The following is a 15,319-nucleotide window of genomic DNA, read 5'->3' on the forward strand; positions in this document are numbered from 1 at the left end:
TTGTGTTGTGAAGATCTCAAGAGTGTTATCACGTCTAGTGCTAGTATCAAAGTGTCTTGAGGAAAGCTTTGCACTGTGAGGACATCTGGAATGCTATCATTGTAGTGCAATTGTCAAACTGTCTTTTAGCACAGCCTGCTTTGTGAGGACCTAAATAATGCCCTCAGGTGGAAAGCTTTGTACTCTGAGGACATCTGGAATGCTATCATTTGTAGTGCAATTGTCTTTTAGCACAGCCTGCTTTGTGAGGACCTAAATAATGCTATCCTTTGTAGTGAGATTATCAAAGTGTCTCAAGGAGAGTTTTGTGTTGCGAGGACCTAAAGAATGATATCCTTTGTAGTGCGATTATTAAAGTATCTCAAGAACTGCCTTGTATTGTGAGGACCTCAAGAATGCTATCCTTTGTCTCATGGAGACTAAGAAGATCATGTGGGTTTGCTTGTAGTTTTTCATTTGTTTTTGTTATTTATTCTAATCAATGAATCTTCAGGTTTTGTTATTCTCAAATGCTTTCAAAATGCAATTATGACACAATTTACTACTTTGCATATTTTTCTGATAAAACAAATTTTGCAAAATTAACCAAAAAAACCTGAAAAGAAGTTAACTGCATTGGAAACACATTCTCAACCTATTGATATTAGTCCTGTACGGGCAGTATTCAAAATGAACAAGCTGGAAATGAGGGGTTTTTCCTCAAATTGTACAAAGTGACAATCTTTGTGGTTCTGATGTTCCTAGAAAAATACCAACATTTTGTCATTATAATCAGAGAATGTGAAAGAAACGCCTCTAGCAATTGATGTGTTATGCTCCAAACCCAAGAATTAATCCATAAAGATATTTCAGTTCAAACATTTACTCAGATACCAACTTTTACTTTAAATTGTTACCCCTTCTTCCTGTATAATTTCAACTACACCAGCCTTTATATTTGTCGTTCAAGTGAGACATCTCCCAAAGTGTGAATAAATTCTTCTTTTCCAAATATAAAAACCTTCTGTGTAGTTTAAAGTTGGAAGAAAACCTTTTCAAATGCTACTTAGCAGATAGCTCTAGTGTAACAGATTGGTTCTGCCTGGTCACATTTCAGTGGTCGCCGATGGTCGTTGCGAGTATTTCACTTGTGGCCTGCATATACTGTATATATTACAAGCATTATGTTAGGTAGTACTGTAGTTGCAACCCATTTCCTGATTACTGATAATAGTAATATATAAAATAATGTGGCAGATGGTGTTGTGGATAAAAGCTGGGGACCGTAAATACTTACCCAGAAATATTTCCTCCAGGGTATTGAATTTTTCATGCTTGTGCTACGTACGTGTCGTATTAGTGATCGGTTCCCTTTGGTGAGATGACAAGGATGTAATGTAAAACCCACGGTATTCTTTGCGATTGGATTAATAATTATGTAGATCCAGTTAGAAGCATAACGAATTCAGTCATACATAGGCCCTGTAGGGTAAATTGTTCCTGTTTCAAGAAGTATAGTCCAGTATGCGGCACATGGCCAATTCACGTTGCAGTAATTCTGTAACAGAAATCCTGTACAGAGCAATACAAACTGAATAACCACAGTTAAAGTATTATTATATCCATGGGTGCAGTACATACAGTACTGTATGCAATAGGGGTGGAAGAAAACCAGAGTTATATAGTACTGCTCATTAAATTTGATAAGAAATTTGCCGCCGGGTTGGTTCATTATGAAGAAATAAATAGCTTAGTTTAAAAGTATGGTCTTGAACAGAACAATGTGCCCATATGGGAAACAAAAAACTTGTAGGATATGTACCAATTATATTGTAATATGTGCTACTGGTTCAATGTTTGTTACATGGGGTAATGTATTAGATGAATGGGATGATGCTCCTTTTCTAATGTATGGCCTATAATATATTCTAGAACTACTGCTTAGCTTTTTACAATTGGCCAGTTTTAAATGCCCCATTAGATGATTTATAGTCATCCCTAGATATTGTTGGCATGATATGCTATCTTTTAAAAAAATATAAAAAATTTTTTTTACCCATATTTAATTTTTTGAAGACCTATCTTTTAATGCTGTATTTTTAATTGGCTTTAATCAGTAATACTAAGTCTATATACTAGAAGGTAACTTCTCAGTCTGACCAACAAAATTATGTTTTAATAATTATTGTTTGCAAAACTCTTTAAATCTCCAAATTTTCTTCTTTCTTTTGTAAACTAAGTGAAACGTCAGTTGAATAAAACAGATTGTGTTCTAAGAAAGCTTTATGACTATGGTGATGGGTGTTCCTTAATTTGCAGGATGGTAAAGGTACAGTATATATATATAGATATATACAGTGAGCTGATCAATTAAGTATAAGGGTATTGATCGAGGCATTCTGTTATTTCATCTCACAAATAGTTTAATTTAATGATTCCATTATCACCATACATGTATGGTTAATTAAATTGGTTTGGTATCGATCAAATTTTGAATTGTTTCTTCCATATTCAGTATTGTGGATGGATCAAACATTGATGCAATTGATACATGGGTATACAGGTTCAGTTGGGCAGGTTGGAGATGGCACACACACATTTTAAAGACTGTTCAAGCTGTAACAGTCGGGCACACTCGTATAGTCCCACGTCTTCAACTACCTTCTCTCAAGATTGTTAAGTTATGCTAATTATATGCATCATCAATCATAAAGAATGAGAAAACCATACATTTAATGACTATTCTGTCCTTTTTTCCTTTTTGCAGATGGTGATAGGGCCTTGCCATCGATACCAAATAGCAGGTAAGTGAAGGCTTAGAGGTGCCATTTATTGTCGGAAGACAATTCATATAGTAGTGCTGGTGTTAATAAATAAAATGAATGATGAATTATGATCAATAAATAATGACTAATTGAATCATACTTACTGTAGCAAGCGAATGGTCCATTGTTGATCAACGTGCAGGAATCCATGCCTCAGAATATATCTCCTTCATCCTCCCCCAGTCCTTGTCCTTCTGCTACCTACCCCACCCCACCCCCTCCTCCTTCCTCTGGCATCCTCTCCATCGATTGTCCAGTTTTAATATATGATGTGACTGTCTGTCTATCCAGCTGTTGAAAAGTACTAAAATAGTTGCCATTTCTTGTATAAAGGAGCTAATTAGTTTAGCTGAACAGCACTCTACATAATATATATATATATATATATACATATATATATATATACATATATATATATACATATATATATATATAAATTCCTCAGTTTTAAGCTATTCATCGGTCGGGTGATGCGTTATACTATAAGGCCATCGGAATCAATCCAGACTAGGAAATATCAATTAATAGTCACTATATTTGGTAGTCAATAACTGTTGAAAAGACTGGAATTTGGGTTAAAAAAAATAACATGATTTATATCAAAATAAATATAAAATTCCTTTGCCATTGGTGATTCTCACATTCCCCCCTCTTCCATCCCCTCCCCACCCCTCCCCTCCCCCTCCCCTCCCCTCCCCTTCCCCCCAAAAAAAGAAGAATAATAAGAAATATAAGCCCCGTGTGTTGTTGCCTGAAACCTTGCATATTTCCATGACGTTCTGAAGTCAAAATATTAATCTTGGAGGCAAAAAATTGGAAAGAAATGAAATCCAAAACTAGATCTATGTACAGCAGCTTTCTTTGTTATTACCGAATTAAAATTTTGCCCCAGCTGAGATTTTCAGATCGCACCATGAGGTGATGCATACGTTAGACTCATATTCTCATGGTCTTAGTTAGCAGTTACGTTATGTGTTAATATTTTCACATACTATCTCATTTTAAGCCAAAATCGTTGGTCATTATGTACGTTAACTTGCTGTCTGTATGTCAAATTATGCTCTGATGTGTCAACACAACCAGGCATCTTGAAATTAATGGACGGACTTATGTGTATTATTTACACAATGTGAGTCTCTCCGTGGGACTGACTTGTGTGGTGTTTTTATTATTGCTATTAGCATGATGAGCACCAGGCTCATAGGAAGGGCCTTTTAAATGAATAAATCATAGAAGAATACTGTATGAAGCTAAATGAATGCTCTAAGAATGAGTGTTCCAAGTAGACTGGGGCATCTAGTAAATATGGAATGGAAACTGAATTATGTATACACAGGTTAAAGGCATTGAAGACTCGCCCCAAACCGTGTGCGGCCATCTGAAAAAGTTAACTTTCTGTTGCTTGCAAGTGACGTCTTGTTCGTGTCGCTACAAAATGCAGACAGTAATGAAACGTGATACCTTGTTATCTTTAGCTGGACCTGAGATGTCCATCGCTGTATCGTTTATATACTGTGCTGTGGGTATTGACCGCAGCCGTATGTATTGACTGTACACTAGTGTCACAAAACTGAAGGTAGCAAGTTGTGTGTGTATTTTCTGGGATCCATGGTGGTGTCTAACACTTCTGTTACACCTCATTCGAAACTAGGTCAGATTACCGGCATTAGACGTTTCTTTTTGCGCGAGTCTTCACACCCTTTAAAGTCATCTTCTGTAAAGCACCCAGTGTGTGCTGAAGTATGAATGCTGAAGAAGGATATGTTAGAACATCTTATTGTTATCCGTAAGATAGGTACTTCTCATATCGCTTTAGCTCTGCCAGGGGCCACCGTGCAAGCTGAATTTATGTTACAACCACAGCTAGTTACTTCATCTGTTCATTTTGTTGGGCTTTCAGACGTTTGTATTCGAATATCATGTCATAGCTGGAAGGGAATTAGAAGTGAGACAAGAAGGATTATGGCGTAATTGATGATTGGTTGTCACACATGATGAATTTTATGCAAATAGTGTGCTTAATAGTTTGATATAAGTGGTTGCAACTATATGGTCATTTTAGCATGTATACGGTATATATAGCAAATTAACTGTGTCAATACGTACAGTAGTCTGTTTCATAACAATTGGTCACCACAGTACACACAACATATAAACATAACATAATATAACATAACATAACCATACTTAAAGTAATGTAATGTAAAACATAAAGTTTGTTCACCACAGTACACACAACATATAAACATTACATAATATAACATAACATAACATAACCATACTTAAAGTAATGTAATGTAAAACATAAAGTTTGTTCACCACAGTACACACAACATATAAACATTACATAATATAACATAGCATAACATAACCATACTTAAAGTAATGTACTTACAGTATGTAAACATGAAAAACTTTATTGAGTGTTAGTTGCATACTTGTGATTGATTTATTATATATATTTGCAATTCAAGAAATAGTTAACCTTGTAAAGGTCTGAATGTCAATGAGGTAGATTAATTCAACAGCGGACTAGGACGAGTTTCCACCTCTCTATCAATACGTATGGAAATGTAACAGTTGTAAGCAACACTTAGGAATACATCACAGTCATTAAGTATCATCTATGACACTTACCTTAAGTTCAGGAGCCATTTCACAAGGTACAATGTTTGTTTTAACAATAACAAGGAAACAGATGTTTGAACGTATGTAACTTATTGAGGAAAAGAGTAGAATAAAAGAACAGACGATTGTTTAGTGTAGGAGGTTAGATATGTATGTGACTTTATGTGCTTTCTGATTAGAAAACGTCTCAAAATACCATGGAGGTAAAAACTGTTTTTACATCCATGCTAATACATAGAGTTAGAAACATTGCCATGGTGATTGAACTGTGTTTCTTAAAGGGTAAACCAATATTATCCCCACAGGAAGGTGGTTTTGTTACACAAAATTTGTTGAAGAAACCACCAATTTTGAGTATGTACATTGACAGTCAAGCTGTGTGAGTAAAATGTGTGGGGGGCGGGGAAGTGGGAGAGGGGGAAAAATGACCATAGGTATTGTCTGCAGCTTAGGGATGGGTTTTTGTAATCTGTGCTTCTTAATGTAGTTGATGAATGTCTATTGCATTTCTCCTGTTGTGGTTTTCTTTTCAGGGAGTAAGCTCATGACAAGCCCTCAGGGGTTTTCTAGGTTTACTTCCTTTACACCATTTTTGTACATGGATTCATTTCATATTAAGACTCTGTATTATGTTTGTAACACGTGGTGTGGACAACAAATAAACAAAACAAAACAAAGCAAACATTTAGAGATTGTATCACATTGAGATGACAACGCAATAGTATTATATTTTTATGAAAGTGATATTGTAGAGATTTTGAAGAGCATTTGCTAGGATTAGCTATCACAGGTGCAGCCTATGTGATCCATTTCCTGGAGTAATAATAGATTCATTTTGCCCAATGAGTGGAATACTTGAATTCAAGTTGTACATTCAAGGTTGCAAGGAGATAGTACTTGAAGATCCTTTGAAAAGAATAAATCCCTGGATAGAAGTGAATTAACTTTAAAAAAATATGCGGCAGCAATGGAAAGTGGTGATCTCTTGATTGGTTGAATTTCAAAGCAGAGAGAGAAGTGTAAATTATTATATATAATTAATTTATTCTTATATAGCGCTAAAGAATGATCTCAAATCACTTTACAAAATTACACATTAAAAATGTTAAACTTAAAATTATTACAGCTTAAAAATATTACAGCTTAAAAATATTGCATCCTAAAAATTATAAAAATAGATATCCTAACGATAATTATTAAAGCAATAAAATTCAGAAATTAAAAAAAAATAAAATTGAACCCATATTCAGAACAGAGTGTTAAACAAGTGCAGCATTTAATGCTTTTTACTATAGTACATATATGCAGTATAATAACAATATATGTGCCTTATAAAACCAATGGTACCGCAAAGAAATTTGGGAATTCTGTCCATTACATTACATCACATATCCCATAGACATTATACAGTATTTACATACCACTATGCATTATAAAAACCAACAGTTAGTTTCAATACCGCAAAGGGAGTTGGGTAATTTTCACTAATATTACTTTATATATGACATGTATCCTACATATACAGTAGCTAGTGCCAATATGCATTAAGGTCAGACAAATGTATCCTAATACAGTAGCTATAGTACCAATATGCATTAAGGTCAGACATATGTATCCTAATACAGTACTTAGCTATAGTACCAATTTGCATTAAGGTCAGACATATGTATCCTAATACAGTACTTAGCTATAGTACCAATATGCATTAAGGCCAGACATGTACAGTATCCTAATACAGTAGCTAGTACCAATATGCATTAAGGTCAGACATATATCCTACATATACAGTAGCTATAGTACCAATATGCATTAAGGTCAGACATACGTATCCTAATACAGTACTTAGCTATAGTACCAATATGCATTAAGGTCAGACATATGTATCCTAATACAGTAGCTAGTACCAATATGCATTAAGGTCAGACATATGTATCCTAATACAGTACTTAGCTATAGTACCAATATGCATTAAGGTCAGACATATGTATCCTAATACAGTACTTAGCTATAGTACCAATATGCATTAAGGCCAGACATGTACAGTATCCTAATACAGTAGCTAGTATCAATATGCATTAAAAGGGCAGTTAACAGTAGTTTAATAAAGACAGTCAAACAGGAAGGATCTGTTGCTGTACCTGGATGACATTAGTACAGACTGCTTGAACAAGCTGTAAAAGTCCAATTTGCTCTTGAGGGTATTGGATGTATAGACCCAGAGCTGGGCTTGTTTGTACTCTATTATAGTAATCTAGTGATAGGTGGCACCATGTGGATTCAAAAGATAATTACATATTCTATCAATTTTGCATGGAAGAATGTTCATTTGTTTTAATTGCTTAAAACAATTCTCTGTAATTTAGGTGTACACAATAATATAACACGATAACATTTAAAGCAGTTATGAAAGAAACTTAAGGAAAAGCTTCTTTTTTTTTTTCTTGTAATGATAAATTTGATAGAACAAGAAAAACTGTGCAAACTTTTAAAACAGACTCCCTCCCACTCTCAAAGCATAAAATCAAGATGAGATGAAAAGAGGATAGATATAATCAGAATTTTGAAGTTTAATTTTATAGAAGGAATATATTAGAATAAATTAATCAAATAGGCGAAATAATTTGGATGAAAAGAAGGACCAAATAGGGTAGAAAGTTTAATTATGTTATATTTGTATTCTAGTAATTCAACAGATAAATTTAAATTGGATAGGATAATTGTAAAAATCTCGGTACAGTAGGTATCGTTAGTCATATGGGGGTGAAGAATAAACATAAGGGCTCAGTGCCATGCATGGATTTGGGTAAATAAATTGTGGACAGTATGTGGTTCGTTACACAAAATTCAAGTTAATTTGCTTGAAAATTATGCCCGGATTCATGTTCAAAGAAATGTATCATAAAGTTTCAAAAATTTTCCAAATTATTTACTTTGATCAATGTTGTAAATTGAAAAAGAGAAAACAAATGTTAGCATCTAACCTATTAATTATTAACTTGCTCATGAACTTAAGCATAAATTATAAGTGTGCATTTCATCGTAACAGAAAAATGTCCTTTTATTAAATATTTAAAAATCATTTTGTTGAGATAGTGGGGGGGGGGGGAAATAGTGACTTTTTTTGGAGAAAAGTTTAAGATTGGAATTTTTTGGTACAGAGGGTTCATGGACATTTTGAGTTGCCTTTGTGTTTTACTCCCCTCGAATCAAAGCCACTTGTATGTCCCACTGCAAGATAAACGATAAAGTTATCCAATATTAAATAATAATTTAAAAAAAAAGTAGATATCTAAAGTTGCTACAGTACAAATAAAACATGAAATTTGTGTGACCCTCAGAATCTGTTTCTAAAATTGATGTTATATTTAAAACAGCATGAACAAACTGCACCATATGTCTACCACATGCTACTGTACATACAGAAGATATGCTCTGTAATATTTTGAGAAGCTTATAATGCTTAAATATTGAGACACAGAGAAGAACTGGTAATTTTTATCATATTTTTATTAAACAAATGTCAAGATTTGTCAATAATAAATACCTTTTTTTCTTCTTTGTTCACTGGCACCATTAACTAATCTAACCCCCAATTTGGGAATTCAACAAAATTTGCCGGTAATATCCAGGACTAATCTAAGTAGACAGTCGATGGCCATTAACTCAGAATTGCAATCATATTTATGGACAGACCTCTCAAGTACCCATTACATTAGACCCAACAGGAAACAAGGGTGGTGTAATTTTCCAGACGTCCATAGATTGGTACAAGAGTTAGTCGTTATACTCCCTCAGCCAAAGTACCTTTGGTTCCTGTCTAGATTTCCTGTCATTTACAGCATAGGGGAACAGCGGCTGCTCTCCCCGATTGACCTCCTCATGCATACAGTACATATTTATGTACTGTATACCATTCAGAACTCCTAGTGATAAGAGTGTAATAATTATAAGAGGCCTGCAGTTATTGTCAACTCCACGGAGCATGACGTATAATTGTTACAATTACGGTGTGCGCTGGTAGAAGGAGCGTATTGCTCAGCTCACACACACGCAGGCACGCACGACCGTCGCCAAGGTAGTTCATTAGCAGCCGAGAGATCGCCGACCGTCCCTCCTACTACTCCGGTCGCTGTTGCGGCGGCGTTTGTAAAAAGATTCATACTTATGATTAAGGACAAGTTGACATGATTCATTTTCTGCCCGGCAGTGGACTAGCCTTGTAGGCTTGTAGTCATCATCAGCTTATAGATTGTGTTACTGATCAGCGACGGTTGAAGCAGGCCTTTAATATTCAATACCTTAATAACGTTTAATGCTATTTGGAGTTGTTTATCGGTTAGTACGTACAATCATTGGGAAGCTCAGAGTAGCCGTGTGTGTCCACAGAGGATAACAATTAGAAGCAAGGAAAAAACACAAGCTGTGTCAGAATCATTTGTGGAAGATATGAAATTACTGACTGTGCAGATGTGTGTAACTTGAACACTGTTTACCTTGACTGGCTGGTGGTTTGTCCATTGTTGTCGATATCGTCAAATCCAATAACTGAATCCTAAAATAAATTAATCTCACTGGAGATGTTCAGTATATTGCCTGGAGTAGTGCTAAACTAAACTGTGCCAATTGGAGTATCAAGAGAAAGGAACAAATGGTAAAAGACCGAAGACTTTTGTGAAATTACTGAATAATTATCAGCCTGGATTTACAGCTTGTGTTTTGTAATAATAGCAAAAAGCTGCAGTGTGTCTTCCTATCATTAAGTTTGATTAGTTGACATCCATCGCATCATCCCCAAAGGATAATTGGATTATTAAAATTTAACCTGCCATCTGTTTGCAACTTTGGATAATATTAAGCACCTATTGTCCGAAGTAATTACAGTGTCTGTATGGGAGAGACAGACATTCACCATAAACTGCTAAGTAAGACAACTTAGCATAATTAATAGCTTTTGGTTTACTTTCGATTTTTGGAATTAATTTCGGTTAGTAATCTCTTGCAGCACCTGCATAAGAGTTTTGAATTATGAAAGACTGCTTCATTTTATACTTTATGGACCACTATAAAATATAAAATTTTAGAAATATCTTGACATAGAAAATTTAGCCAAATTGTTATGAGGAAGTACAGTTCAACTTCTGTGAATCTTGATAAGTTGTATTTATATGCAGAGTAGATGCTTGAAACAAAAGGGTGTAATTAGAGGTGGGAATAGTTGAAAATGTCAGTGCAATGATTATTGTCAGTCTAATATACGATGACCTCTGACATGTACAGTAGTAGCCTGTGATCTGTTGTACTTGGCTGTCATTTCATTTAACAAAGAGAAACCATTTTTGGAGAACATTGGAGTACTAAGCCCTGAAGGACTTATTCTCGGTTAGAAGGTTTAGATGGTTAAAGAAATGTATTCTGGAAGACTCAGTACTGCAAGCGAGGACAGTTTTGTCAGTCTGTAAGTATATATTATGAACATATGATGTTGTTTTTTAGAAATATGACATAAAATAACCTTATATCGGTTCCCTTAATTTTGAGCATGTTTGAAATATTATATGGTATATTCACAGAACATATAAATTACCACATGTATTACTATATGTAATTACATCTGTAGCAGTGTTGAGTGTAAACAATAGCAGGCAAGAAGAAACTAGGAGCCCAGCTGACCTTGTATCAAATTAAAATAAACGCTTTATTATGCTTTAAAACAATCATTGGTATGCAAAACATGTACTGCCCATCTTAGCCAATCCTATTGTCATAATGCCCTTCCCCTCCCTCTCCCCGTCCCCTCCCCCTCCCGGCCTCCCCATTTCTCGCCACTTGACCACAAAAGAAAAGAGATGAAGGCAAGCTGTGTGCATATAGTTTGTGTGTGTATACATAATACACTTCATTGTGTGTCCTGTATGCTAGTGTGTGGTCATGATATGGCAAGGTCTCTCATTTTGAATTATGCTGGTATACGTGATTCTTTCACCCATCCATATACACAATATACAAAATTTCACAGTATGCCGTTGTACATGATATATGCACATAGCCTATATGTTGTACTCCCACAGTGTGATATATAAGACGTGTGATGTATGGTGACTGTTGTTCGCTATATACTGTATTTTCAGGATTGGCATCCTACAGTAGTTCTGGGAACATAGTTATGAAATTTATGCAACAGATTACAAAGTACCTGTCTTGCTATACACATGTATATATGTGATATACAGTACCTCTGGCATTCATATATGTTGTACATTATAGTATAGACCTGCTCTTAGCCACTATTCCAGGTTGGGACATACACAAATTGTAGTCTGTATGCAAGGCTCTATGCAATTTTGCCTTCTTTCTGCATGGAGAGCCCCCAAAAAATATATAAAAATAAATAAAATCGTAAAACACATTGAAATGTTTGCTGAATTTACATGGTGGACCTTAAAGAAGTATTGTAAGCTATACATACCATATTTCAATCCATTTGTTCAAAGAAGAAAAAAACATGTATGGAGATGAAAAGTATTTGACTCATAAAATTTGCTCATTATTTGAGCTATACAAGGAATTATTGCTGACTCACTGATGAATCATTGTTTACCTAATGTTCTATATATTACTAATGCTCAGTCTGTATGTCATGGTTTCAAGAACAAATAAGAAAATTCTAGTGAAGAAGGTAGTTTGCTCGATGTATTCCCTCACCTCTCTCCTCATGCCCCCATCTTCATACTCTCCCAGTACCCCACCCCCCCTCCCCATCTGTACTCTATCCTAATTCCACCATCCAATCACTTCTACTAAGTACACTGCTAGGGAAAGATATCTTTTACGTCTAATCAACTAAACAAATGTACAACTTTTTAATTGACAGCCGTACAATTCACAGAAGATATTGCTGGGAGCTCTAGACTCTTATAAAGATGTTTGGATTCCCAAACAGTGCAATGATATGATTCATTCCTATAGCAGTGTACAGGCTATCATGTTATAACCATCTATATCACCATGGTGATTAATTTGTTCTGTAAGGTCAATACTAAGAGCAACTACAGAGTGACATGATAATGTGACGTTAATAGGCAGCCCCTCTTGCTTTAAACGTTTTTAAAGTTTTTCGACGCCATATGTCCCACCAATCTAAATCCCAGAAGCGTTTTTATGTTGCTCTTTGCAAGATGTTTATTTCTAAATGGCAACAAAATAAGTATCTGGCTGAGGCAATGTGGCAGGTCGGGATTGTTTTCATTCATTACTTGGACCAATTACTTGGACCAACTTTGTTTATTTAATGAAAAAAAAAATCCTACGAAAAGTTTGATTTTGAGCAATTGTTAGGAAAGATTTGATCGAATTTGCTTGCCAGACCTACTGTATATAAAGCTACTTGAATGATTCAGAAGGTTTTATAAACCAGGTAATCTATATATTTACATTCAACCACCCTTATGAGACTTTCATGACTTCTAACATATTACAACATATCTGTCTTAACCACTGGCTAAAAAAAAACCTAAAATCCTTCTAGTAGATTGGTATAAATTGTGGTACCTGTGCATCCCTCCAAGATTCTTGAGCCCATTTCTCATTCCCAAATGTACAGTAGCATAAATGATATATATATATATATATATATATATATATAAATGAAAATCGTAATATATATATATATATATATATATCGTATATATATATATATATACATATATATAAACATGCACATACATGCACACACACATACAATTACATATTGAACAAGCTATATATACCTTGCCGATGATTCATATAGTTACATATATAACTTAGGCTAATTTATCAATCCCCTCTGACTGGTGAATTGACATTTCACACATGTAACTGGCGATACTTTGATATTTATGAAGACAAGTTAACATCGTCGTCGTCGTCGCTCTCCCCCAATGCTCACTCTCCGCCTCTCTTGCTCTCCATGTAATGTTCACTATATACCCATTAGTCTCTGCAGTCGTCGTGGTCCGTAGCATCATCCAGGTTGGAGAGAAGAGCTTTACTCTAGCTGTGAAAATTCATTGAAAGTGGATTGTTTGAAAATGGGATAACTCAGCTGACAGCTCTGTGCTACCGCATGTCTTATTAATGTTCTTCCATTGATGCATGCTTTGGCATTACACTTATTCATTTTGAGTGCCTGCCTTGCAGGCACCAGTCAGATTATAGTGTATAGTGATTGACGGAACTTATTTGAAATGTTATGAGTCTACTACCCGTCTCTAGCGTAGCTTTTGTGTATATGGTATTGTTTGTTCGTGCCTTAAGTAGTTACAGTACATTTGTGTTAACTTTAAATGCCATTTTGACTAAATATGTCAGCTAGGACTATACAAGCAGCCTATGCATCCAAGATTATTAACAGTTTAAGCTGCAGGTAGCTGTCACGTTCAGCAGGTTATGTAAGAACCCCCACCCTCACCCCCACCCCCTACCACTACCCCCACAAGAGAAAAGAAAATGATAGGGAGGTAGGGATGGAAAATTTTACAGAAAATTGCAGAATATTAAGTGACTGATGGCTACTTGAAAATTACATAAAAACCTGTTTATTGTTGATCAGATGACAAAACAAATTTGCATCAGATTGACAGATGAAATCAGAGGAATAAACTTGTTTTCACTACAAGCCCCATCCATTTGGGAAAGTCAAATAACCATCGGTCAACATACATTTTTATATACTGTTTCTCAATTTATACGTACAAACCCCGCCTGTTTTCCTAGAATGTAAGTTGGGAGAATGTAGATTCATCAAATATCTTTGGAAAAGAAACCAGCTTGCATGCCCCAAAATGATTTAACAAATTGTTATCAAGGAGGGTGACTGCAGAAGAAAGGGAACTTCTAGTATAAAGTTAGGGAAAGTAGAGATTGCGCTATGATAACCTTTCCATTTCTGTACTAGTGCTCTTTGTACTTTTGAATCACTCTCTCTGGACAAGTGTCAATAACTTGCAGTGTCATTTCAAGAAGAGTTCAGGTTCAACTCAACAGTATACACACTTGCTGTTCCAGAATACTTACAGTTTAATATAGTACATGATTAGGTTGTCTACTTTTTTGTCAGAAATGTCTTTTGGCTTCCCCTGTACAGTACTTCTTTAAATCTTTTTGAAGACTCGTCCCAAACCGCGTGCGGCCATCTGAAAAAGTTAACTTTCTGTTGCTTGCAAGCACTTGACGTTTCGTTCGTGTCGCTACAAAATGCAGACAGTACAGTAATGAATCGTGATACCTTGTTATATTTTGCTGAACCTGAGATGTCCATTGCTGTATCGTTTGTATACTGTGCTGTGGGTATTGTCCGCAGCTGTATGTACTGACTGTACACTATTGTCTAATTACCGACGTTAGCAAGCTGTGTGTGTATTTCTGGGATCGATGGTGGTGTTTAACACTTCTGTTACACCTCATTTGAAACTAGGTCAGATACCGGCATTAGACGTTTCTTTTTGTGCGTGTCTTCACACCCTTTAATTTGCCCAGATGTTTAGAGAATTTGAACAGCAAAGAGTTGTAATCTCTCCTCTTTCCTCCATTCTTTTTCTTCGTCTTTCCTCCTACCCCTCCTCATCCTCCCCCTTTTCCTCCCCATCCTCTCCCCTAACACGTCGGCAGTGTAACGTCTGTACATTAAATATCCAACAGTGATCCACATGTACATGTCCTCTTCTCACCCTACCTGACAACATTTCTTTCAATCTTATTAACTGTCGCCATATTTTAATTCTTGACCTGAGTTTAGCACATCGATCCATGACCAAATACTTCCTTTAGGAGATAACGTCACACCTAGCATGTAATATAATGAACTTGGTCAGCTGCCCCAGGCATATTTCCTTGCAGTTTTACAGTGTTGT

The 15,319-nt window shown here is 35.5% G+C and overlaps 1 protein-coding gene across 14 annotated transcripts in view; it reads left to right on the top strand.

Moving 5' to 3' along the window:
• Positions 1–15,319, top strand: part of LOC139974328 (focal adhesion kinase 1-like) — a 101,584-nt gene that overhangs the window by 57,743 nt on the left and 28,522 nt on the right. For all 14 annotated transcript variants that reach the window (XM_071981365.1, XM_071981364.1, XM_071981366.1 and 11 more), the window contains one exon: positions 2,747–2,783. In XM_071981365.1, coding sequence (XP_071837466.1) covers positions 2,747–2,783 — 37 coding nt within the window. The remainder of the gene's footprint in view (positions 1–2,746; positions 2,784–15,319) is intronic.

The sequence above is a fragment of the Apostichopus japonicus genome, chromosome 9 (genome assembly GCF_037975245.1).
Source record: "Apostichopus japonicus isolate 1M-3 chromosome 9, ASM3797524v1, whole genome shotgun sequence".
NCBI classification, from domain to species: Eukaryota; Metazoa; Echinodermata; class Holothuroidea; order Aspidochirotida; family Stichopodidae; genus Apostichopus; species Apostichopus japonicus.